Source organism: Macaca mulatta, chromosome X (genome assembly GCF_049350105.2).
Source record: "Macaca mulatta isolate MMU2019108-1 chromosome X, T2T-MMU8v2.0, whole genome shotgun sequence".
In the NCBI taxonomy this organism is placed as follows: domain Eukaryota; kingdom Metazoa; phylum Chordata; class Mammalia; order Primates; family Cercopithecidae; genus Macaca; species Macaca mulatta.
Window position 1 is genome coordinate 98,176,011 of NC_133426.1, and position 26,258 is coordinate 98,202,268.

At 34.7% G+C, this 26,258-nt stretch overlaps 1 protein-coding gene across 2 annotated transcripts in view; it reads left to right on the plus strand.

Moving 5' to 3' along the window:
* Positions 1-776: 776 nt before the first annotated feature.
* Positions 777-26,258, plus strand: part of PCDH11X (protocadherin 11 X-linked) — a 732,575-nt gene continuing 707,093 nt past the window's right edge. For both annotated transcript variants that reach the window (XM_015127772.3, XM_028842286.2), the window contains exon 1: positions 777-2,152. In XM_015127772.3, the coding sequence (XP_014983258.2) occupies positions 1,613-2,152 (540 nt within the window). In that variant the 5' untranslated portion in view covers positions 777-1,612. The remainder of the gene's footprint in view (positions 2,153-26,258) is intronic.

The window sequence follows — 26,258 nt, forward strand, 5'->3', positions numbered from 1 at the left end:
TCCTCCTGTTTTTAGAACAATTACTAAAACTTGTTGTTGTTATCAAATACCAATAAATATTGAGAAATTCCTTAATTGGATACATATATGCATTAATACATTTCTGGAATGGAATTTTAAGTAACCATCTGACCACTGAGTTTTCAAAACTGCTAAATACCTTAATAGTTGGATTAACTTTCATTTAGTTATAAAAGTATAACATCTGATAGGCTTTAGCTCAGTGTGATGCAAATTTAATTCTGTTTACATATCATTTACAAATACCATCCAGAAGAAGCACATTAGAATGTTTAATTATACTAGAGATTAAAATATATTTAATATATAAACTTGAGAATATATTAAATAAAATAGAGAATAAGAATTGAGAATTACGAAAGGAAACTGAAGAAAAAAATTGCAGATTTTAAGAAAATCAAAATTCCTCTTTGAATTTTGTCAGAGAGTTGAAGAACTGAAATAATTTTAAAGCTTTCAGTGAGTGAAAAATGATAGGGAGAAGTAGCAAGAGAGATTGATTTTTGACTCACTTTCAACTTGGTACTGTTTTTAAATGCCTTTCTTATTTTCAAGCCCTACTCAAGCTCTTCCTTGAAGTTGTGTAATTCCTGTTAGTCTGTAGATGTGAAAACCCATTTTTATATGAACTACCTTCTGCGTTCTATAAACATAAATTCTCAGGGTTGGGATGTCTTCTAGTCTAACTCTCCCATTGAATGTTTGGACGTCATCTACCATATCTATATATCTAAAGCAAATATAGTAGATCTAATCTGGTGGTGCAGTACCTCCAAAGATATGGAATACACTCCTGAAATATCCTGAAATGTATTTTTTTTTCAGAATCCTTTAATAAGCAGTTATGTCAATCTGAAAGTCGCTTACCTGTACTTTATATTAATAGCTATTCTTGTTTTTCTTCTCCAAAGAAAAAACCTCTAATCTCCTTTGCACATGATAGTTGTTACAATGTTTAGGCATTTGTCACATCAACACCTCTCCTCTCCCAAACTTCTCTTCTTCAAATCAAACTTTCTTAGTCCCTCCTTTATAATAATTATTTGTCTCCTTTTATCCAGATCAATTTTTTTTTCACTTTGATGCCCAGAGCTGAAGAAATGGACTATTGTGTAAATTATTCATTGCCAAGAGAATAATTGCATTTTAAACCCATATTATAACAAAGAATAAAGATTATATTTTGTGATTTGTAACAAATACCCGTTATTTTCCCTTAACTGTTGAATTAAATATTTTAATTATTTGTATTCTCTAACTATCTTGGTATATTAAAGTATTATCTTTTATATATTTATCAATGGTGGACACTTTTATAGGTATTCTGTGTCATTTTTTATACTTTAGTTATCTTATTTCATTTATCTTTATTCTTACTGTACAAATTCATAATATTTGATTCAAAACAAATTTATCACTAACAGAGTCTCAATTATGCTAACATCTCATTTAGTGATTTTAATTTAAAACAACTGTTGTTAACATGCATGTTTAGGGTTGACTTCTTAATAATTTATTCTCCCTCTTCTCTCTCTCCTCTTGGTCAGTGCTGTGCGGGCTAACACGACCAACTGTAAGAAGTGGGCCTGTTATGGACTTGTTGTCCGGGACGTACATATTCGCGGTCCTCCTAGCATGCGTGGTGTTCCACTCTGGCGCCCAGGAGAAGAACTACACCATCCGGGAAGAAATGCCAGAAAACGTCCTGATAGGCGACTTGTTGAAAGACCTTAACTTGTCGCTGGTTTCAAACAAGTCCTTATCATCTGCTATGCAGTTCAAGCTAGTGTACAAGACCGGAGATGTGCCACTGATTCGAATTGAAGAGGGTACTGGTGAGATCTTCACTACTGGCGCTCGCATTGATCGTGAGAAATTATGTGTTGGTATCCCAACGGATGAGCAATGCTTTTATGAAGTGGAGGTTGCCATTTTGCCGGATGAAATATTTAGACTGGTTAAGATACGTTTTCTGATAGAAGATATAAATGATAATGCACCATTGTTCCCAACAACGGTTATCAACATATCAATTCCAGAGAACTCGGCTATAAACTCTAAATATACTCTCCCAGCGGCCATTGATCCTGACGTAGGAATAAACGGAGTTCAAAACTACGAGCTAATTAAGGTGCGTTTTAAAATCGCTTTGTTAAAGATGTCTCATTTTTTAAAGAGTAAAAATATTAATGTATTTCAAATTTTGAATAAGCCATCACCCCAATTTTTCAAAATTTATGTAATTTAAAGCATAGTGGAGAAAATTCATCAATGCAGTTTTTTCAATTACATGAGAATTATGAATTTTCATGGTATGTATATTCATTTTCAAACAGTTGTGTTTCCATTAATCTATGAAGGGATCAGACAAGGAGGTCAGCCCTGCTATTTACAAATCAGTAGTTTGCCCAGCTTCGTTCTTTTAATCTGTCCAGTCATGCTTCTGCCAAAAACTTGACATAAGCAAATCATTAAGAATGAATCCAGAAATCTGACTGTCAATTTTTCCTAGTGATTACTTTAGATACAAAAATTTTATCTTGCCATTCGATATGGTGCCAAATAAATCTACTTGACAAGTGACTAGAACAATTTAATTTATTACTAGCATTTCTGAACATATATAGATAAATATTTTTCATGAGGATTTCAAGGCAAAGCAAGGTCTTTAGCATATCCTGAATCATCAAATTGAGATTAAATTTTAGTCAATGTTCTGTTAATGTTAAATATTTTCATTATTTTAACTATTATTTGAAAACAGAGTGTTCATTTGTTGTAAAGGGTAAGTAAGCCTTTTAACAAAAAAGATTCAATCAGTTGATTTGAATAACCTATCCTGGCTTGATTTAGGTCTTAGGATGGAGAAGGTAGAGAGAAGAATAGATTGAATATTTGGTATTCTTCAAAATATGTGCAGAGGGGCCACGTTTATCAAGTTAATGATCAATTCTTTTTACTTACTTATATGGTATAAAAAGTAATAGATAACTCAGATTGGGGTATGTGAAATAGTACAATGCACTTGAATGATCTTGGAAAATATATGTTAATGAAATAACAAATGTACATGTTTCACATAGATATGTTCAGGGGATTTTCACACTTTTATAAATATTCTGCCAAACTATGGTCTACATAATAACTAGTGTTAAAAATATGCCCCAAAACATATAAATAAGACATTCTGATATATATCATCTGAAGGTTTTGACCTAGAGGATATATAATGTGGGAACATTGCTCAACTGATGCTGATCTATTGTAAAGATATATTTGTTAGTAAATTCATTCAGAAATGGGAGGCTACAGACCTCTTGAGCAAATTTCAGTGAAATGCAAATATGTTTGAGTATATGAAGTGAAAAGCAGAAAGAGAAGGATTTGGAAAGAAGGGAACCCTTCTATGCTATTGGTGGGAATGTAAATTAATACAACCACTATGGAGAACAGTTTGGAGGTTCCTGAAAAAAACTAAAAATCAGATGATTTTTAAATGAGCACTTTGGGGTGAAGTTCCCGCAATGACATCTCCTAATCTGATGAAATGGAAAAATATTCAGGAGTCAGACAGATATGGATCACAGTTTTGTGCTTACCTCTTACCAGACATGCTACTTTCAGCTTAATCTTTTTGACCTTTAATTTCTTCAGTCATAATATGGGGATGATAATTATCATAGGGGCAGAATTGGGAAAAATAAGCACTTAGTATGGAGTAGATATACCTGCATAGAAGATTTTTGAAGCTGCTTTAAAACACTCAACTACTTATAGAAATGTGAGGTTTATCACTTGAAATAATAAATTGAGTAGCGGAGTGGATAGTCTCTCTCTCTAAAGCAACATTCCACAACAGAATTTTCTGCAAGGGCGGTAGTTTTATAATCTGTGATACAACACAGTAGCCACTAGTCACACATGGCTATAGTCCTTGAAAGTACTTAGTAGCTATTGCTACTGAGGAACTAAATGCTTAATTAATTCCATTTTAATTTTAATAGCCACATGTGGTTAGTGGTTATCATATTGCACAGCACAGCCTAAATAAATAAAAAGTTTATTTGGACAATAAAAATCAATAGGTAAAATCAAAATGAGACCTTACCAAGTTTAAATTGGATATTAGCAATAGGGTCTCTTCAACTGATCATATTGAGAAATGTGTTGTTTTAAAATGTAGTGGTTTATTCAAGGAATAATTTTGTCATGTCTCCCGTAGGGAAGCTTAACGAACTTCCAAGAAATTTCTGATTTGACTTGAAAGCTGCTTAACTAATTCAGATAAAACAAATAAGCCTGCTGGCATAATTTTAGCTTTGTTAAAATGTGCCTTCATTTGACATTCTTTGAAAGATTGTCAGCAAATGACAAAAAGTCTCACTACAGGTTCTTAGATGAGTCTTAGAAATGCTCTAAAATCTCTTTCTGTTTTAGAACGTGTGATAAGCCTAAAGTAACTATATGATGTGGCTAAAGTACTGGGGCATTTGTATGGCCCCGTGGACAAATACTGTTTTGACTGCTTGTTAAAACTAATGAGAGTGGAACACAAAGCATAGCTCCAGGCATGCAGAGGGCCATGACATGGGTGACTTTTACTGAATGCACTTTGACTTGCAAAAAGGCCCTGTCTCGAAAGTGGCATATATGCTATGGGAAAGGAGAGTTAAAGAAAAAGAGAGAAAAGAAGCATGTTTTGATTTATCCATAAACTTTCGTAAATTTTACAATGTGAAATAAGTAGGCCAACCATAATAATTTCTTTTAAAAGACCCTTTGTCCTGCGGAATAGGATGAGAATTTAATTAATATTAATTTGCTCTACTTTTGTTGAATAGACAAGAATAGCAAAATCACAGTTTATCCTAGCTAGGCTAATATAAAATGTATTTGAATAGTTCAAATAGCAAAGGGAGAGAAGGGAGAAATATAGAGAAAAATTCTAGGAAAAAAGGTCAATTTAAATATTTAAATAGATCAATTTATACAGGAAGGGGTCCTACTATTGACTATTTGATATTAATTAACTGAAATTAAAGACATTGGCAGAAAATATTTATTAAATGTTTAAAATGTATGTAGTATGAAATTTCATAAGATTTAGAATATTTATTTCTAAAACTAATATATACATATATTAATTTAGCTTACCTTTTTATGAGTTTCAGTATACCTTGGCACAAACAGGGAAAGTATTATTTCACATTTTAAATATTTGGAAAATGAGTTTCAGGGTGATATGTATTATGCTTATCATCATGTGACTGGTAAATGATAGAGGTAGGAACCAGAATGCAGTTCCTGACTCCTAATCAACAGACAGATTGTAGATGGATAGATGACCTTCAGAGCAGGATCACTGCAGATTCATGATACAAAAGGAGAAGAATGAAAGAAAGAAAAAGGGCTGGGTGCAGTGGCTCATACCTGTAATCCCAGCACTTTGGGAGGCTGAGGCGGGTGGAGGTCAGGAGTTTGAGACCAGCCCGGCCAATATAGTGAAACCCTGTCTCTACTACAAAAATACAAAAAAAAAAAAAAAAAAAAAAAAAAAAAAATTAGCTGAACGTGGTGGCGGGAGGCTGAGGGAGGAGAATCGCTTGAGTTCAGGAGGCAGAGGTTGCAGTGAGCCAAGATTGCCCCATTGCAATCCAGCGTGGGCAACAGTGAGAGAATCTGTCTCAAAAAATAAATAAAATTTAAAAAGGAAAAAGTGGAGGAATGAAGTAATTACCAAGTAATTCTGCTTGTTTAAAAAATAAGTAAAAATAAAACTTATATATGTGACTTTGATGAGATTTTCAACTTTTTAATGGATCATGTTACTCTCTAAAGAAAAAAAAATCATCTATAAGAGTTCTTGATGTTATTAATAGTTGCCACTTAAAAAAGAATCCAGATTTGAAACCTTCTCTTTTCTCTCTTTCAAGTAAAGTCATACGGCAATGCTAATTCCCTATATACATATAGCTATTTACATACTCACACACATCATACTACACATTGCAGTATTTGAAAGAACTGTTGGTCAGGAGTAGGAAATCACAGGATCTCTTTAACTTTCACTTTTTAATTCAGATGGCTTGTTATTTATAAAGCTTTTAAAATATTGTAAGTATTTTTTGACAGGAAAGCCAACATTTTCACAAATAGAAACATCCCTCAAGCACCCAGTCTGACTCAGAATATGTATATAAACCACAGGGACTTCCTTCTTTTCTCATGGTAGGAATTCAGTGGAAATTAGTTTATATAATGATGTTACAGTTATTTTTATTTTCTACTTCAAATTTCCATCTTCCCTGGCGTATATCAACAGTCACATTTCTATACTAGCCCAGTGATAGTGTGCTGATTGATTTCCTTAAGGAAGGCATGACAGTGTTTCAAAGGATGACAGTTTGTATTGACAGAACATGATGATCAACTTTTTCTCAGATTAGTGATCCTACTCAAAGCCTTCCCTTGTTTCTACCCATCCCATAAGGCATCCTCATCTTTTCCATGAATCTCAAAAGATCATTTAATCTGGGGTAGTCTTTTAATATAGCCAAGATGTTTGGGCCCTTGGTTCCATTTTAAGAAAACATCTTCCCCATTGATCAAGAGTTGGACTGGATTTATGAAACTAAAATTAGAGTCAGTTTTTTTTGAGATCTGGGGTTAGAAAATCTAAATTGTGAAAAATCGCATCTACCACAAGATTTAGAAATCTTGATTTAAATTGCCGAGAACAAGGCATCAAATAATACGTTGTGAAGACAAAGAGCAAGCAAACTTTGTTGTTCTGAAGAAATTAACATTTTTAACATTATGTAACCATAACTCAAAGTGATGTGTAACATCAGAAGTGAGTAAAGATTCATGAATGTCAGTGCAGAGAGAATATACTATAACAATGAGTGTAACAATTTTAGAAAACTTAGTTTATTTGCCTCTAAGAGACTCAGAAGAGTTTGATTATAATGATTTCCTCATTTTTTCAAATATAAAATGAAGTTTCACTTAAAATTTCTCCATTTCAGCTTTAAGATTACTTGATTTTATACTCTCTGAATTCTGTAATTTGCGTATTAATATTTTTGATCTAGTGTTAAAAAGCAAAAGTGATGACAATCAAATGCTAATGACGATGAGATTTCTGAAAGCTGGGGTTATTATCAAAGTACACTTCCAGTGGGGAAAAAATGACAACATAAAACTCATTGTCTTCACAAATGAATCTTTATTAATGCTGTCAGGTCTTAAATAAATGAGAGTGTGACACTAATAGGATTAAGTAACTTTTGACTTCATTACTATTATCAGAGTCTTGGTTAGTATTCAACGTCCACTAATGCCTTTTGTTAAATACATCTGTTATTAATAATCCCACAGTATGGATGGACATTTATGGAACATAAGTTGTACTTTGTAAATAGTTCAATTCTAGAATTTATAAATTGAGGCTCTGAAGAACAAATGTGTTTCCAAATCTGAATGATTTACTTACATCATGGCTCTTAATATTACCAACTAACTATAAAAAGCACCACTAAATTTTATGTTATTAGGTACAGATATATTGATCTGTTATTTCATTGTCTACTGTATCTAAATAAAAATAAATTTGAACTTAATATTATTCCTGCCAAAGGAAATGACTTAAATCCTAAAATAAAAACATATTTATACAAGACAAAATTAATTGGTATAGAATTCTGTAATGAAAACATGAGGTTGTATTATACAGATCAAATTGGCTTTAATAATTTTGATCAATGCTAATAATCTAAGATAATAAATATCCCAATGTGGGTAGTTTTCTTGGCATAAATTATTCTTGCTGTCGACACTGATTTATATTGATTATATAACAACACTGCTGTGGAGACACTTACTGAACCGAAGTATGATCTTTCCATCTTAGATCACAAAAATTGATGGATTGGTAAGATTTCTGTATCAGAGGTGATGACACCTTGTATGAGAAGTGATGATAAAAGCAATAAGGTCATTCTGCAGAAAACTTTCTGAGTTTGTTTGAGTTTTATCTATAAAATAATGTATCTATCTTCATGATTTTACCAGAGTATGAGTTTGGACCAGTTTTTGATGGAATTTTTCTTTAGCAAAGACTATAAAGTACAGATGAAAACTAATTCTCACTTAAAAATCAAATACTCAAGAAATTAATATTCTCCCTTTGTATTTATCAGTCTACAGTCATCTTCACAAAACTAATCAAGAATGAATAATTAAATAATCTAGTAGCATAATAGACCAAATAAATTGCTTTGACCACAAATTAAATTTTAGTAGATTGTTGTTCAAGTGTCTTTCAGTTTCCCAGTGCAGGTAGATGTTACTGGGGGAAGGAAAATATTGAGTTTAATTTAATTAAATAATACAGAACTTAATTTTCTTAATTATTTTTGAAATGTCCTTTATTCATTGGTCTTTTGCTCTCACAAATTATATCTTCACCAATCTATTCTACCAATAGATAATAAAGTGTTTTATCCATAAAATGTTAAATATCTATTACTAGAGCACTAAGGGCATCAAAATAGAATACAGGTGGACACACACGTTTTAGCAATTAAAACTATAAAAATATCGTGAGTCATCTATTTTTTATTTCCTTTGAAATAGAAGAGGTAATTCTAGGTGAACAATCATAAGAAACCTATTGCTTATTCTTTATACATTGGGAGAATATTTAGTGATAGCATGTTTTAATTGCTGCATGCACATATCTCTATGCTTGCTGGTAAACTGAGGAAAGTAGTATAACGTCATATATAGGAAACATATTTTAAAAGACCTATTTTGCCGCCGGGCGCAGTGGCTCACACCTGTAATCCCAGCACTTTGAGAGGCCGAGGAAGGTGGATCACAAGGTCAGCAGTTCAAAACCAGCGTGGCCAAGATAGTGAAACCCCATCTCTACTGAAAATACAAAAATTAGCTGGGCGCAGTGGCAGGCGCCTGTAATCACAGCTACTTGGGAGGCTGAGGCAGGAGAATTGCTTGAAACCGGGCAGGAGAGTTTGCAGTGAGCCAAGATCGTGCCACTGCACTCCAGCCTGGGTGACAGAGTGAGACTCCATCTCAAAAAAATAATTAATTAATTAATTAATTTAAAAATAAAAATAAAAAAGACCTATTTTGCAAAGTAAGTGTGAATTTTGTTTCATTAAACAAAACAAAGGATTTTAAAAGTTGAGTATCATAAAATGAAGTTTTGGATTATCTAACCTAATTTACATTTGTCTTTGCAATCTCACTTAATCCGGAACTTTATTTTACATAGGGTATTATCATGAATATTTCTCATCCTTTTACTTATTTTATGTATAGAAGTTCATCATTTTAAGCTTCTTCAGTACAATGAAGTGAAATTCCAAAGAATGAAAAGCTGTTCTATTAAATTTTGTCTAGATGTAACAATAACTGACTGCTAACTAATATCTTAGTCTAATTCCAGTAATCTAAATTTAACACATATTTAATGAGTGCCCAATGTACAAAGTCTTGAGGGATAAAAAATGGGTTTGGAAAACAGTCAGTGTCCCCAAGGAGATTAATAACAGGCATTATCGGGATTATATTTTTGCTCTAATGATAGTAAAGAGGAAAGCATATTTATTTTATATATACATATGTTTGTGTATCTATATCTATATATTATATAGATACCTTTTTTCTTTTTCTTTTTTTTATTTATTTATTTTTTATTTTGAGACAGAGCCTTGCTCTGTCACTCAGGCTGGAGTGCAGTGGAACAATCTCAGCTTACTGCAACCTCCACCTCCTGGGTTAAGTTGATTCTCCTGCCTCAGCCTCCCGAGTAGCTGGGACTATAGATGTCCGCCACCATGCTTGGCTAATTTTTGTTGTTGTTGTGTTTTTAGTAGAGACAGGGTTTTACCATTTTGGCCAGGGTGGTCTCAAACTCCTGATCTCCAGTGATCCTCCCGCCTCTGCCTCCTGAAATGTTGGGGTTACAGGCATGAGCCATCGCACCTGGCCATATTTATTATGTTAAAAGAATATTTTATCTTAAATTGATCATGCTGCCATTAAGAAAATTGAATTATTTAAAGGTTTATTGTCTCAGAAAAGTTAAAATTTTAAATCTATTTTTAGTAGATTTTCACCAAGAACTCTCATTAACTTATGATATTTTATTTTGTTGCTAGGTCTGCAATTACGGCAGTAATACTTTTTGCCAACATTTATCTGCACAATTATTTTGAGACTAGAAATAAAACCTTTTGATGACAATGGTAATTCTTGTGCTAGTTGTGGTAATTACCTAAGTCTTTCTATTATCTTAATTCTCAAACTTGTTATCTATGCCTCCAATTCCTCTCCTATATAATAGAGAAAATTAAAATTATCCTTATGTAGCATGCAGGGATATTATAAAAGCTAATGATATAAGTATAATCTATAAAGTTTGCTGAGTACCCTGAAGAAAACTGTTCCATAAACAATAGTTATGGGTTTTACTCTGTAGATCGAGGTTAATTATAGTCTTTCACAATTTTTCTAAGAGTTGATGCTTTATACTCCTTAAAAAGCCTATTTTACGACTTAAACTTAGTTTTCCATACATATTTTATGTATGTATACAGAGAAAAATATGACATTAATCTATTTCTTGATCAATGCCACTGGCTCCACATTTTTTTCTGGACCTAGTTCAGTTTTTGTTTTGTTTTGTTTTGTTTTAAGTCTTCCATTTACCCTCTTCGGCTTATCTCTTGAATCGAATGTCTCCTCTTCATTTGTCTTTGTCTCCTCCTGGCCCTCCATATGACAGTGATACTGCTAATATGAGTACTTTCTCGTATAGTGCCTCTACCGTCTGGAATTGCTTTATTTACATCTCATTCATATGTCCTTATTTTTTTTAAAAAGATTCCTCTCTTGTCTTTTCTTTTTTCAAGCTGAGAACTTATTTTCCTATCCCTTTTATAAGACAATCACAACTTTTTTTTCCAGTAGATTTTGTAGAACAGGTATGTAATAACATACTTGAACGTTTTTATTTTTAATTATTCTAATAGATTTTAAAATATCATTTTTCAAGCAGATGATTTGCTATAACAAGCTTTTCCTGGATACTAGTATGTTTTTCTGGCTTATAAGAGAGCCAAGATATCCTCTGAGGACAAGAGTTTGTTTAGAAGAATTCATTTAAAATAGTTTGACCAGGGAAATATAGCAGAATAAATAGCCTGCATCCTAAGGACAGTGGAACAAGGAGAGCTTTGCTGTCAGTAATGAAAATAATGAAGTAGATGGTTAACAGAAGAACAAAGTGGTGTTGTAGATAATCATATACTGCCTCTACGGTCTGGATGCATGAATTCTAGAGAAACAATTTAATGGATTATAAATAAATTAAGAAGTTTAAGACTTTATAGATTACTTTTAGTCGAACAGAGTGCTTTAAGTCACTGAATGATTATATGGATGAATTTTAGATTGCATGCAGATATCAAAAAGCCAAAGAATATGATCGTGCTTAGTTACAAACTAATGAATATTCAATTAACTCTCATTAGACTACCTTCAATAAATAAGTAAATATAAAATGAAGGCTGCTTACATTGTTTGAATATACAATATAATAAGATTCTGATGCTGGTTATTTCATTTTCTTTAGTGGTTTCATACTGCTTTTGCTTGGAGGATGTAAGTATTTAACAGATTCTGTATGTTTCAGGAGGCATTTAAATTTTTTAATTTTGCTGTGAGGAAAGGTTCATAAGGGATCAGTCACAGATACCTTTATTACCCCCATCAAACACATCATTTTCCTAGATTCCAAACCCTATATAGAAATCTCCATGTTGAAAAAGTAACAATGACCATGCTATCAATGTTTAATCTTTTGGAAACCATAATAATGATATAGGAATGCACCTTGTTAACTAGAAGTACTCATGGGCCTGGAAAAATGAAAATGAACTCACTGGGGAATGGATATATGGCCCTAAATTGGAAAATCATTGGCTGGCTTCTCGCCTGTTTATTCATCTGTAGCTTTTAGGATTCTAAACATTTTTCTATAATCTATTTTCCCTATAGTTTGAGGTTAATTATACTCTGTTTATCTATATGTTTAAGATCAAATACCTAACTGCTAAAATGAAAGCATTTTCATATAGCTAGAGGTCTCACACAAAAAAACTAGTTTACATGTAAGGTAACCAGTTAAATAAAACTGATAATCTCTTTAGCTCTTAGAAATTGGATTTTAATTATTTATCTAATAGACAAGACTTCTTAAGCTATATTTTTCTACTCAAATATAATTATACTAGTGGAAATTTAAGTACTTTAAAATTTTTCTCCAACTGTTTTGTGGATGTTTTGTAAATTGTAATCTTGTTGTAACTATGTCTGGTGTTCTACAATCTAGACTATAAAGATGTGAGGCAAAAAAAATTATTTCTTTCTGAAATAATGTTTTACATTACTGTTTTACACCACAAAATAGTGACTGGTCTTATTTAGGTATTGATTAATGTAAAAAATGGCATTTTACCAAATAACCTCCTGTTATTACCAGGCAACTACGGAATTTAGTGAAGCAATTATTTTTGTTTCTTTTTTTCATCATAAGGAATAGGTTCTTAATTAGATTAGATACAGCTATAAGTAAACGTAAACTATGTTTTTATGTAACCTCAAGAGTTATTTTAAAGTGTCTCCATGTGCCTTCCTACACAGCTCATTGATAGTTGTTTAATCTGTTGCTGCTGTTAAGCTTCCTTAAATTTGTGATTATTTCAAAGAGTTAGTGATAGTTTACTAACCCATATTTGTGGTGCATTGCCACAAAGAATTATTGACACTTCTTTTTACTGACAGTGGCTTTTCTATTTTGTGTTTACAGTGTGATGTTGAGAGTTTTGTTATTTCCTCACAAATAACTGACTGCATAACTCTATGCTTTTGTACATGGTTAGCAATTGCTATTTCATGAATAATTGTATTTGCTTTTCTAGTTGCAGTTATCAGTAGTTGCTTCTTAAAAAGATAACTGTTTATTTTAATGACTGCTTAGGCAATATTTATTATTAAGTATTACTTTCTCAAATGATTTTTCACAGAGGCAGTGGACAAATGGTTTGACCTGTACAGATCAGATTCACTTTGTAGCTTAAATAATGAATTGTCTTTGTGTCCCTTGTGTGTGTGTGTGTGTGTGTGTGTGTGTGTGTGTGTGTGTGTGCGTATTGTAGAGATAGGGTCTCGCAGTGCTGCCCAGGCTGGAGTGTAGAGGCTTTTCACTGGCATAATCATGGCATGCTACAGCCTTGAACTCATGGGCTCAATCAATTCCCCTGCCTTGGCCTCCCGAGAAGCTGAGACTACAGGTTAGCACCACCAGGCCCAATGTTTTTTGTATGTTTTTTTACCTCGATTTTATCCTCGTATGAATTTTTGTTATCTATTTGCCTTGTATAATATTAGGAATGGCTATATCATTTATCCTGCAATTTAAGACAATTTTGACATTAAATTAAACAGGGACAACCAGAATATAGAGTCACAATATTTAAAACCCCAAATTTCTACAATAGTTCCTTCTTTTCCATTTTACATCCTTCTTCTCAAGGTCTGATCTACCTTGAGCCAGAGAGCTGCCATCTTCTGCACAGCATCAATGAGATCAACTATTACTTGGACAAACTTGAACTTCACTCTGTTTTAATTTAGCAGAGCGACTCTCAGGCTGACTTGGTTGTATTGGCAAAAGACTAGCTTCTGAAGAATTGTTTAACAGCAGAAATGCTGTCATCAAACTTACATAGGGTGAATTTTTTTCTGAGCTGGCATTGTTCATCTAATGTAGTGTTTTCTAAAGCTAAATTTTACACACACACAAAAAAAAACAGGCATGGAAAACAGGCATAATTGCATTTAGAATTCTGTTACTTTTGGACATAAGACTTCTATTTCCTTTGACATTATTCAAATAGATGAAGACTATGTCATTTGCTTCTATGCACTGATCCACAAAATGTAGGAGGGATTAAATGCCTTGCCAAGTTACTAAACAAGTAAAATTTTCAGAAGCTCAATGTGTGACCGAGTTTCTCCTTTTCTACACATACTTCCCTAAATAACCATTTGTCTACAGGCCATTTGAGTATAGCCTGAAGAGAGGACGAGATACAGAACCACTTGAGCAGCTTTCCAAAATGAGGTTTTAGATTGTAGAGCCAAAGCTTTGAGTGGTTTTTGTAAGAGAGGAATCTTACAAAAGATTCCTTATGACTTTATCTCCATGGACATATTCTTCATAAATATTTACAACAACTTATACTGTCTTCTATTATACTGGCTTGAAGATAATTGATACCATTGATGCAGGATCAAGTGTTGTCTTTCTTTGTTCATCTACGTTACAAAACATGGTGTCACCAATAATCTAATTGTTTTTGTTATACTTTCCTATTTTACTGGTTTGAAGATCATCGATATCATCAATTTGTGATCAAATTTGTATTTTGCTGTTTGTCTCCATTCATCAACATTACAAAATGTGCTGTCACCCATAACAGTTTAATTATTTCTGAATCATATGTTTTGGATTTCTTCATTCATTTCCCTAAATTTTTCATTCAGTGTTTTGGATATTATATATTTCATATGCAGCATGTATCATCTGATGGTGACTTAAATGCCTGTATCCTATTATAACAGAACTAATCACTTTTTTAAAGATAAGTATGAGTTTGGTCCACAAAAAAATTTCTACGTGCATTGGCTCATTGAACCTGATATGATGAAGACTTCCACTTTACAATTCAACTATACATATCAGGATTACTGATTTCTTTATATGACATTACTTATGAAAAGAAGTGATTTTATGAATTACTAAAAACATTCCAAGTGTGTTTATTTTGAAACTTGCCTTTAATTCATAGAGATAGCTTGAATATTTTAGCATAGTCCCTAATAAAAATAATTGAATTAAATTTAAGTATCTAGTCAATAGGGTTAATAGCAATTGCTATAAACCTAAATAATTATGGTGATAATAAAAATCAAGTTAAATATGAGATGTGGTATTGAGTTCAGTTAGCTTAATAATCTAATGTTTTACTAATCCACATTCAATTTTAGAGTAATGATGTTGAAAATGCAAATTACTTATTATTAGATTCCTTAACTTTACTATTTATTTATTTTTTAGTTTTTTTAAACTTTTACTTTAGGTTCAGGGGTACACATGCAGGTTTGTTTTATAGGTAAACTCCTGTCTTGGAGATTTGTTGTACAGATTAATTCATCACCTAGGTACTAACACAAGTAAGTACGTGATATTTATTGTTTTCTGCTCCTCTCTCTGTTCTCACCCTCCACCCTAAAGTAGGCCAAATATCTGTTGTTCCCTTCTTTGTGTCCATGACTTATCTTTATATTAATTATTTTTCCTTCACTACATGGTAGTTTGCCAAATCAGAAACTTGATTTTGATAATAGAAAAATGTCTATTTCAGAAGTTAAAAATCAGTATTTACCAAATGTTTAACAGTCTACTATCATTGATAGGGTTCACTATATTTCAATGTATATATCCCAGTGTTGTCAAATTTTTGAGATATTGTGATTTTATTAGTGTTTGATAATAAAAACATAACTTCGAAGTCTATCACCTGAGCATTGCTTTAATATCCAGGATTCTTTGTACATGCTATTATGTTCCTGAAAGTAATTTAGCATAATATGTATAGCTAATTTATTTGAAAGCATAGCCAATTCTTCATTATTCAGAAGTTAATAATCAAATTTCATGAATCACATTCCTTCCCACTACATCCCACTACATTTCATTTTCCTTCAAAATACTTTAAAAATACTTCCTAGAAATTATCTACTTTAGCAAATGCATTTCAAGATTCTCAGAAAATATTTTTTAATTGTCCAGAATTATTCATAGGATTAGATAAGCTCAAATCTCCATTAGATGTTCTTTTCTGTTTATTTGCTGGACCCTACATTTATAATTCCAGTTATGCTAATTTCAGAGTAAAATTTCTATTGGGGTACAATTTAGCCTTTTTCTTCTAGGATTGCAATTTTCATTGTGTTGGCCTAGGGCTTCTCAACCTTGGCATTATTGACATTTGAAGCTAGATAATTCTTCCTTGTGGAGTGGTGTGAGAGCTGTCTTGTGCATTACAGGAAGTTTAGCAGCATCTCTGGCCTCTACCAAATAGATCTTAATGGCACTCTCTTGCCCAATTGTGACAAGCAAATATGTCTCCAGAGTTTGACAAATGTTTTCTCGGGTTGGGGTGGGAGCCCTAGGAATTTCAATAATAGAAAACCATTGCTTTAGCCCATCCTTACACATATTCATAAGAGAGGATTTTGTATTTTATAGAAAGATTGTATTAACTCCAAAAAGGAGTCAGACTTGAAAAGCTTCAAAAACCTTCAAATGATGAGCATTTTCAGATAAAATATTTCAGAAATGTTGAAACAATAAATGCTATTTGAACAACTCATACTTTAGTGGTCATAGGTGACATAGTGTTAGCACATATATCAAGTCCTTTGATAAAAAGATATTTTATGACATAATAGTGCCTTTTAACAAATTCGTAATATGTTATAATTTATCGTAAATGTAGAAGTTACTTTCTTATCTGTGCAACTGAAGGGGAACACAGTGCTAAATGATAAAACAGAGTAGCCTGAGGTGGTTTTCTTCTAATTTCGGGTCAGATTTACATTTCACTAATTGCACAAAAGTTTTTCAATATTAATTTTTTTTATATATATATGGGAAACATATTTGTTATTAGCACTAGCAAAATCTTCTGTAATGAACCCACTTCATAAATAGAATATTTATGTTAATCAAATATGAATGTTTTGCCAACCTAATTTCAAATCTTAGCATAAAAAAATTGGAATGAGAAAATTGATACATTTGAGTATACTGGTATATGTATTATAAATGATTCAACCTCAGCTAGTAAAGGAAGTTTTATTATTTTCAATAGTAAAATCATTATTTTTCTAATTTGATTTCATAGTTATGTAAGAATTATTAGCAATGTTAAAATAATAAACTTTGAGAAAAACTATTTTCTGATTGTTAATGGATAAGAAAAGATAAAAAGTGACATCTGGAAATAGGCAAAGGAAAAACTAATTGAAGATTCATTATATGAGTGAGACACAAAAGTTGATAGTGGTGTATGATAGAACTACTTACAAGCATTTTTTAAGCTAATATTTTTAGTTATAGATTTATTTATGAAAAATTGTTCTTAGTTCTTGAATTTTATAGTATTTTTAAATTTGTTAATGTATTTTCTTTTTTCTTTTTTCTTTTTAATTTTTGTTAGTACATAGTAGGTGTATATATTCATGGGGTACATGAAATACATGGATACAGACATGCAATTGTCATAATCACATCGTGGTAAATGGGGCATCCATTCCCTCAAGCATTTATCCTTTGTGTTACAAACAATCCAATTATACTTTTAGTTATTTTAAAATATATGATTTAATTATTATTGACTGTAGTCACCCTGTTGTGTTAGCAAACACTAGGTCTTATTCATTCTTTCTTTTTTGGTACCCATTAAGCATCCCCACCTCCCCTGCCTACCAACAACCCTTCCAGTCCTCTGGTAACCACCTTCTACTCTCTGTCTTCATGAGTTCAATTGTTGAAATTTTTAGCTCCCACAAATATGTGAGAACATGTGAAGTTTCTCTTTCTGTGCCTGGCTTATTGCAACTAACATAATGATCCATCCATCCATCCACATTGTTGCAAATTACAGGATCTCATTCTCTTTTCTGAATAGTACTCCATTTTGTATATGTACGAGATTTTCTTTACCCATTCATCTGTTGATGAACACTTCAGTTGCTCCAAATCTTGGCTACTGTGAATAGTGCTGCAAAAAAACCTGGGAGTGCAGATATCACTTTGATATACTTATCTCCTTTCTTTGGTGTATATAGCCAGCAGTGGGATTGCTGGATTGTATGGTAGCTCAATTCTTAGTTTTTTGAGGAACCTCCAAAGTGTTCTCCAAGTGATTGTACTAATTTACATTCCCACAAACACTGTACAAGGATTCCCTTTTCTCCACATCATTACCAACATTTGTCACCACCAGTCTTTTGGATAAAAGCCATTTCAACAGAGGTGAAATGATATCTTATTGTAGTTTTGATTTGCATTTCTCTGATGATTAATGATGTCAAACATCTTTTCATATGCCTGTTTGCCATTTGTATATCTTCTTTCAAGAAATGTCTATTCAAATCTTTTGCCCATTTTTTATTACAATGTTAGATTTCTTTTTCTCTAGAGTGATTTGAGCTCCCTATATATTCTGGTTATTAATCCTTTTTCAGATGCGTAGTTTGCAATATTTTCTCCCATTCTGTGGGTTGTCTCTTCACTTTGTTGTTGATTGTATCCTTTGCTGTGCAGAGCTTTGTAACTTGTTGTGATCCCATTTGCCCATTTTTGCTTTAGTTACCTGTGCTTGTGGGATATTGCTCAAGAAATCTCTGCCCAGACCAACGTCCTGGAGATTGTTTCCAATGTTTTCTTGTATGGTATAATAGCTTGAGATCTTAAATTTAAGTATTTACTCCAATTTGATTTGATTTTTCTATATGGTGAGAGATAGGGGTTTAATTTCATTCATCTGCATGTGGATATCAGGTTTTCCCAGCACCATTTATTGAAGAGATTATATTTTCCCCAGTGTATGTTTTTGGCACCCTTGTCAAATGTTATTTCACTGTAATACTGAGGATTTGTTTCGGGGTTGTCTGTTCTGTTCCATTGGTATATGTGTCTATTCTTATGCCAATACCATGCCATTTTGGTTACTATAGCTTGTAGTATAACTTGAAGTCAGGTAATGTGATTCCTTCAGTTTTGTTCTTTTTGCTCAGGATAACTTTGTCTATACTGGGTTTTTTTGTGTGTTTCTATACAAATTTGAGGATTTTTTTCTATTTCTGTGAAGAATATCACTGGAATTTTTATTGGGATTCATTGAACCTATAGATTGCTTTAAGTAGTATGGACATTTTAGCAATTTTGATTCTTCTAATCTATGAACATGGAATATTTTTACCTTTTTTGGTGCCCTCTTCAATTGCTTTCATCACTGTTTTATAGTTTTCATGGTTGAGGTTTTTTACTTTTTGGATAAGTTAATTCCTAGGTATTTAATTTTTTGTGTGGCTATTATAAATGGAAATAATTTTTAAATTCTTTGTCACATTGGTCACTGTTGACATATAGAAGTGGTATTGACATTTGTATGTTGATTTTGGATCCTGCATCTTTACTGAAATTGTTTATCAGTTCTAATAGTTTTCTTGTGGAGTCTTTAGTTTGTTCCAAATATAAGATCATATTATCTGCAAACAATCATAATTTGAATTCTTCCTTTCCAATTTGGATAACCTTTATATCTTTCTCTTATCTGATGGCTCTAGCTAGGACTACCAGTACTATGTTGAATAATAGTGGTGACAGTGGGCATCCTTGTCATGTTCCAGATCTTGGAGGGAAGAATTTCCATTTTTCCACATTTAGTATGATACTAGCTGTGGGTCTTTCATATATGGCTTTAATTATATTTAGATATGGTCCTTCTATCCCCAGTTTTTAGAGGGTTTTTGTCATGAAGGGATGTTGAATTTTATCAAATGCTTTTTCAGCATCAATTGAAATGATCATATGGTTTTTATCCTTCATGCTGTTGATGATGTCTCACATTGATTTGCATATGTTGAACCGTCCTTGTTTACCAGGGGTAAATCCCACTTGGTTATGATGAATGATCTTTCTAATGTACTGTTGAATTTGGTTTGCTAGTATTTTGTTGAGGATTTTTGCATTAATAGTCATCAGAGATATTTGCTTGTAGTTTTCTCTTTTTATTATTATTTTTAAGTTCCAGGGTACATGTGCAGGATGTGCAGTTCATTACAGAGATAAATGTGTTCCGTGGTGATTTGCTGCACCTATCAACCCATCATGTAGGTATTAAACCCAGCATGCATTAGCTAGTTAGCTGATGCTCTCCTTCCCTAACTGGCCCCAGTATGTGGTGTTCCCCTCCCTGTGTCCATGCGTTCACATCGTTCAAATCCCACTTATAAGTTAGAACATGTGGTGTTTGATTTTCTGTTCCTGTGTTAGTTTGCGGAGGATAATGGCTTCCAGCTCCACCCGTGTCACTGCAAAGGACATGATCTCATTCCTTTTTATGGCTGCAGAGTATTCCATTATGTATATGTACCACATTTTCTTTATCCAGTCTATAATTGATTGGCATTTGGATTGATTCCACATCTTTGCTATTGTGAATAGTGCTGCAATGAACATACACGTGCATGTACCTGTATAGTAGAATAATGTATATTCCCTTGCGTATATACCCAGCAATGGGATTGCTGGGTCAAATAGTATTTCTGTCCTAGGTTATATTAGTCTGTTCTCATGCTGCTAATAAAGACATACCTGACACTGGGTAATTTACAAAGAAAAATAGGGTTAATTGACTCACACAGTTCCACATGGCTGGGGAGGCCTCACAATCATGGCACAAGGCAAAGGAGGAGAAAGGCAGGTCTTACATGGAGGCTGGCAAGAGAGAGCGTGTGCAGGGGAACTCCCTTTTATAAAACCATCAGATCTCATGAGATTATTCACTGTCACAAGAACAGCACAGGAAAGACATGCCTCCATGATTCAATTACCTCACACCAGGTTCCTCCCATGACACGTGGGAATTATGGGAGCTGCAATTTGAAATTTGGGTGGGGACACAGCCAAACCATATTATTCTGCCCCTGGCCTCTCCCAAAACTCTTGTCCTCACATTTTAAAGCCAATCATAGCTTCCCAGCTGTCCCCCAAAGTCTTATTTCAATATTAACTCAAAAGTCCAAGTCCAAAGTCTCATGTGAGACAAAGCAAGCCCCTTCCACCTATGAGCCTATAAAATCAATAGCAAGTTAGTTACTTTCTAGATACAATGGGAGTACAAACATTGGATAAATATACCCATTCCAAATGGGAGAAATTGGCCAAAATAAAGGGGCTACAGGACCTGTAAAAGTCTGAAATCCAATAGGGCAGTCACATCTTAAAGTTCAAAAATGATCTCCTTTGACACCACGTCTCACACCCAGGTCATGCTCATGCAAGAGGTAGGTTCCCATGGTCTTGGGCAGCTCCACCCCTGTGGCTTTGCAGGGTATAGCCCCTCTCCTGGCTGATTTCACAGGCTGGCGTTGAGTGTCTGTGGCTTTTCCAGGCACATGGTGTAAGTTGTCAATGGATCTACCATTCTGGGGTCTAGAGGACAGTGGTCCTCTTCTCACAGCTCCACTAGATAGTGCACCAGTGGGGATTCTTTGTGGGGGCTCCCACCCTACATTTCCCTTCTGCCATGCCCTTGCAGAGGTTCTCCATGAATGCTCTGTCCCTGTAGCATACTTCTGCCTAGACATCCAGTTGTTTCCATACATCCTCTGAAATCTTGATGGAGATTCCCCAACCTCAGTTCTTGATTTCTGTTCACCCTCATGCCCAACACCACATATAAGCCACCAAGGCTTGGGGCTTCCACCCTCTGAAGCAACAGTCTGAGCTCTACATCAGACACTTTTAGCTGCGGCTGAGATGTAGGTCATCAAGTCCCCAAACTGCACAAAGCAGCAAGGCCCTGGTCCCAGCTCATGAAACAATTTTTTTTTCTCCTAGGCCTCCCAACTTGTGATGGGAGAGGCTGCCATGAAGACTGCTGACGTGTCCTGGAGTCGTTTTCCCCATTGTCTTCTTGATTGATATTTGGCTCCTTGTTGCTTATGCACACTTTTGCAGTCAGCTTGAATTTCTCCTCAGAAAATGGGTTTCTCTTTTCAATCACATTGTCAGGCTGCAATTTTTCCAAACTTTTATGCTCTGCTTTCCTTTTAGACACAAATTTCGTAAGTTCCAAACCATATTGTAGTGAATACATAACACTGAATGCTTTTAACAGTACCCAAGTCATTTCTTGAACACTTTGCTGCTTAGAAATTTCTTCTGCCAGATACCCTAAATCATCTCTCTCAAATTCAAAGTTCCACATATCTCTAAGGCAGGGACAAAATGCCGCCAGTCTCTTCACTAAAACATAGCAAGAGTCACCTTTGCTCCAGTTCCCAACAAGTTCCTCATCTCCATCTGAGACCACCTCAGCCTGGACTTCATTTTCCATTTCACTATCAGCATTTTGGTCAAAGCCATTCAACAAGTCTCTAGGAAGTTCCAAACTTTCCCACGTCTTCTTGTTTTCTCCAGATCCCTCCAAACTGTTCCAGTCTGTGCCTGTTACTCAGTTGCAAAGTCATTTCCAAATTTTGGGGTATCTTTACAGCAGCACACCACTCTACTGGTACCAGTTTACTGAATCAGTCCATTCTCACACAGCTAGTACAGACATACCCGAGACTGGGTAATTTATAAAGAAAAAGAGGTTTAATGAACCCACAGTTTACAACAACAGTGTAAAAGCATTTCTATTTCTCTACAGCCTGGCCAGAATCTGTATTTTGTGGATATTTTAATAATTGTCATTCTGACTGTCCTGAGATAGTATCTCATTGTGATTTGGATTTACATTTCTCTAGTGATCAGTGATGTTGAGCTTTGTTTCCATATGTTTGTTGGTCGCATGTATATCTTCTTTTGTGAAGTGTCTGTTCATGTCCTTTGCCCACTTTTAAATGTTTTTTTCTTATAAATTTGTTTAAGTTCCTTATAGATTCTTTATATGAGACCTTTATCACAGGGATAGATTGCAACAATTTTCTCCCATTCTGTAGGTTGTTTGTTCACTCTGATGATTGTTTCTTTGGCTGTGCAGAAGCTCTTTAGTTTAATTATATCCCATTTGTCAATTTTTGCTTTTGTTTCAGTTGCATTTGACATTTTCATCATGAAATCTTTGCCCTTGCCTATTTCCTGAATGGTATTGCCTAGATTTCCTTCTAGGGTTTTTATAGTTTTGGGTTTTACATTTAAGTCATTCATCTATCTTGAGTTAATTTTGATATAAGGTGTAAGGAAGGGGTCCAATTTCAATTTTCTGCATATGGCTAGCCAGTTCTCCCAGCACCATTTATTTAAAAAAGGAACCCTTTCCCCATTGCTTGTTGTTGTTGTTTCTTTTTCAGGTTTGTCAAATATCAGATGATTGTAGGTGTGCTGTCTTATTTCTGAGTTCTCTATTCTGTTGCATTTGTCTATGTGTCTGTTTTTGTAGCAGTACCATGCTATTTTGGTTAATGTAGCATTTTAGTATAGTTTGATGTCAGGTAGTATGATGCCTCCAGCTTTGTTGTTTTTGCTTAGAATTTTCTTGGATATATAGTTTCTTTTTTGATTCTATATGAATTTTAAAATATTTTTTTTCTAATTATGTGAAGAATCCCAATAGTAGTTTAATGGGAATAGCATCTCTATAAACCACTTTGGGCAGTGTGGACATTTTGACAATATTGACTATTCCTATCCATGAGCATGGTATATTTTTTCCATTTGTTTGTGTCCTCTTTGATTTCTTTGAGCAGTCATTTGTAGTTCTTCTTGAAGAGGTCCTTCATTTCCCTTGTTAGCTGAATTCCTAGGTATTTGATTCTCTTTATAGCAATTTTGAATTGGAGTTCATTCATGATTTGGCTCTCTGCTTATCTGCTGTTGGTGTTTAGGGATGCTTGTGATTTTTCCACACTGATTTTATATCCTGAGACTTTACTGAAGTTGCTTATCAGCTTAAGAAGCTTTTGGACTGAGACAATGTGGTTTTCTAGATATAGGATCATCTCATCTGCAAACAAAGACAATTTGACTTCCTCTATTCCTATTTGAGTATGTTTTATTTCTTTCTCTTGCCTGATTGTCCTGGCCACAACTTCTAATACTATGTTGAATAGGAGTGGTGAGAGAGGGCATCCTTGTCTTGTGCCGGTTTTCAAAGTGGATGCTTCCAGCTTTTGCCCATTCAATATGATATTGGCTATGGGTTTGTCATAGATGGCTCTTATTATTTTGAGATATGTTTCTTCGATAGTTAGTTCGTTGAGAGTTTTTAACATGAAGCATTGTTGAATTTTATTGAAGGCGTTTTTGGTATCTATTTAGATAAGTATGAAGTTTCTGTCTTTAGTTCTGTTTACGTGATGAATTATGTTCATTTATTTGTGTATGTTGAACCAGCTTTGCATCTTGAGGATAAAGCCGACTTGATCGTGGTGGATAAGCTTTTTTATTTGCTGCTGGATTCAGTTTGCCAGTATTTTATTGAGGATTTTTGTATTGATGTTCATTCAGGATATTGGCCTGAAGTTTCATTTTTTTTGGGGGGGGGGGTTGTATCTCTGTGAGGTTTTGGTATAAGAATGATGCTGGCCTCATAAAATGAATTAGGAAGGAGTCCCACCTTTTCAGTTGTTTGGAAGAGTTTCAGAAGAAATGTTATCAGCTCCTCTTTGTACCTCTGGTAGAATTCAGCTGTAAATCCATCTGGTCCTGGGCTTTATTTTTTTGGTAAGCTATTTATTACTCCTTCAATTTCATAACTCATTATTGGTCTCTTCAGGGATTCAATTTCTTCCTGGTTCAGTTTTGGGAGGGTATATGTTTCCAGGAATTTATCAATTTCTTCTAGATTTTCTAGTTTATTTGCATAGAGGTGTTTATAGTATTCTCTGATGGTTGTTTGTATTTCTTTGGGTAGGTGGTGATATCCCCTTTATCATTTCAGATTGTGTCTGTCCCCGGGAGATCAGAGTTCTGTCCATAAACCCCTGACTGGAGTTACTGATATTCCTGCAGGGAGGCCTTGCCCAGTGAGGAGGGAGAGATCCAGGTCCCACCTAAAGAAGCAATCTGGCCACAGTCTGTCACAGCCACTGTGCCGCACTGTGGAGAATTCCTCCCAGTCGAAACCTTCCAGTCTGTCTGGCCCTGGCAGCAGAAAATGGCTGTTTGGAGCCACAGGACTGGCTGCCGCACCTCCCCCAAGAACCTGGTCATCTTAATCTCCAGCCCACTGCTGCTGGGTGCAAGCCGAGCAGCTGCTGATATTCTGCACAGTTCTGTGGTTGGGACCCAAAGCCCTGGTGGCATAGGTTCCCAAAGGGATCTCCTAATCCCTGGGTTGCACAGATAGGTTGAAAAAGCATGATTTCCTGAGCAGGGTAGCACAGTCACCCCCTCCCTTGGCTGAGGGTAGGAACTCCCCTTGCCCTGTGCAACTAGCAGGTGGGCCTTCACTCCACCATGCTTTTCTCTCTCCATGGGTTGCATCAACCACCTAGTCAGTCCCAATGTGAGAACCTGGTTACCTTAGTTGATGGTGCAGGATGCGCTAGCTTTTTTTGTTCTTCTTGGTGGGAGCTGTCAACCACACCTGCATCTAATCAGCTATCTTGGCCCCACCGCCACTCATCTTGGCCCTGCCACCACCCAGTTTTCTTTTTTTGATGTGTCTTAGTCTGGTTTTGGTGTCTGGGTAATGTTCGTCTCATAGAATGAGTCTGGAAATATTCTCTCCTTCTCTACTTTTTGCAATAGTTTCAGTAGGATTGGTATTAGTTCTTGTTTGAATGTTTGGTAATATTCAGCATAAAGCCATTGGGTTCCAGGCTTTTCTTTACTGAGAGACTTTTTTATTACAGCTTTGATCTCATTACTAGTTATTGGCCTGTTGAGCATTTGAATTTCTTCCTGGTGAAATCTTGGTTGGTTCTATGTGTCTAGAAGCCTCACCCTGTAGCCACCCCAGGCCACAAGGAGTCCTGCCAAACTACTGCTGATATTCCCTTAAGACCCAAAGGCTCTTAAGTCAGCTTGTGGTGACTGCTGCCTGGCGTGGAATTCACCCTTCAGGATAATGGGCTCCCCCCTATTCCAGCACAGGTCCAGAAATGCTACTCAAGGGTCGTGTCCTGGAATTGAGGACCCCAAAAGCCCACTTGGTGCTCTGCTCCCCCGTTGCCATGCTGGTACCTGAAGCCAACTGTCTAGAAATGTCATCTTGGAGCTAGGGCCTGGAATGGGGGCCTCATGACTCTATCCAGTGCCTTATGCTGCTGTGGCTGAGCTGGTATCCAGGATGTAAGAGAGACACCTCCCCACTCTTCCCTCTCCTTCCTAAGTGGAA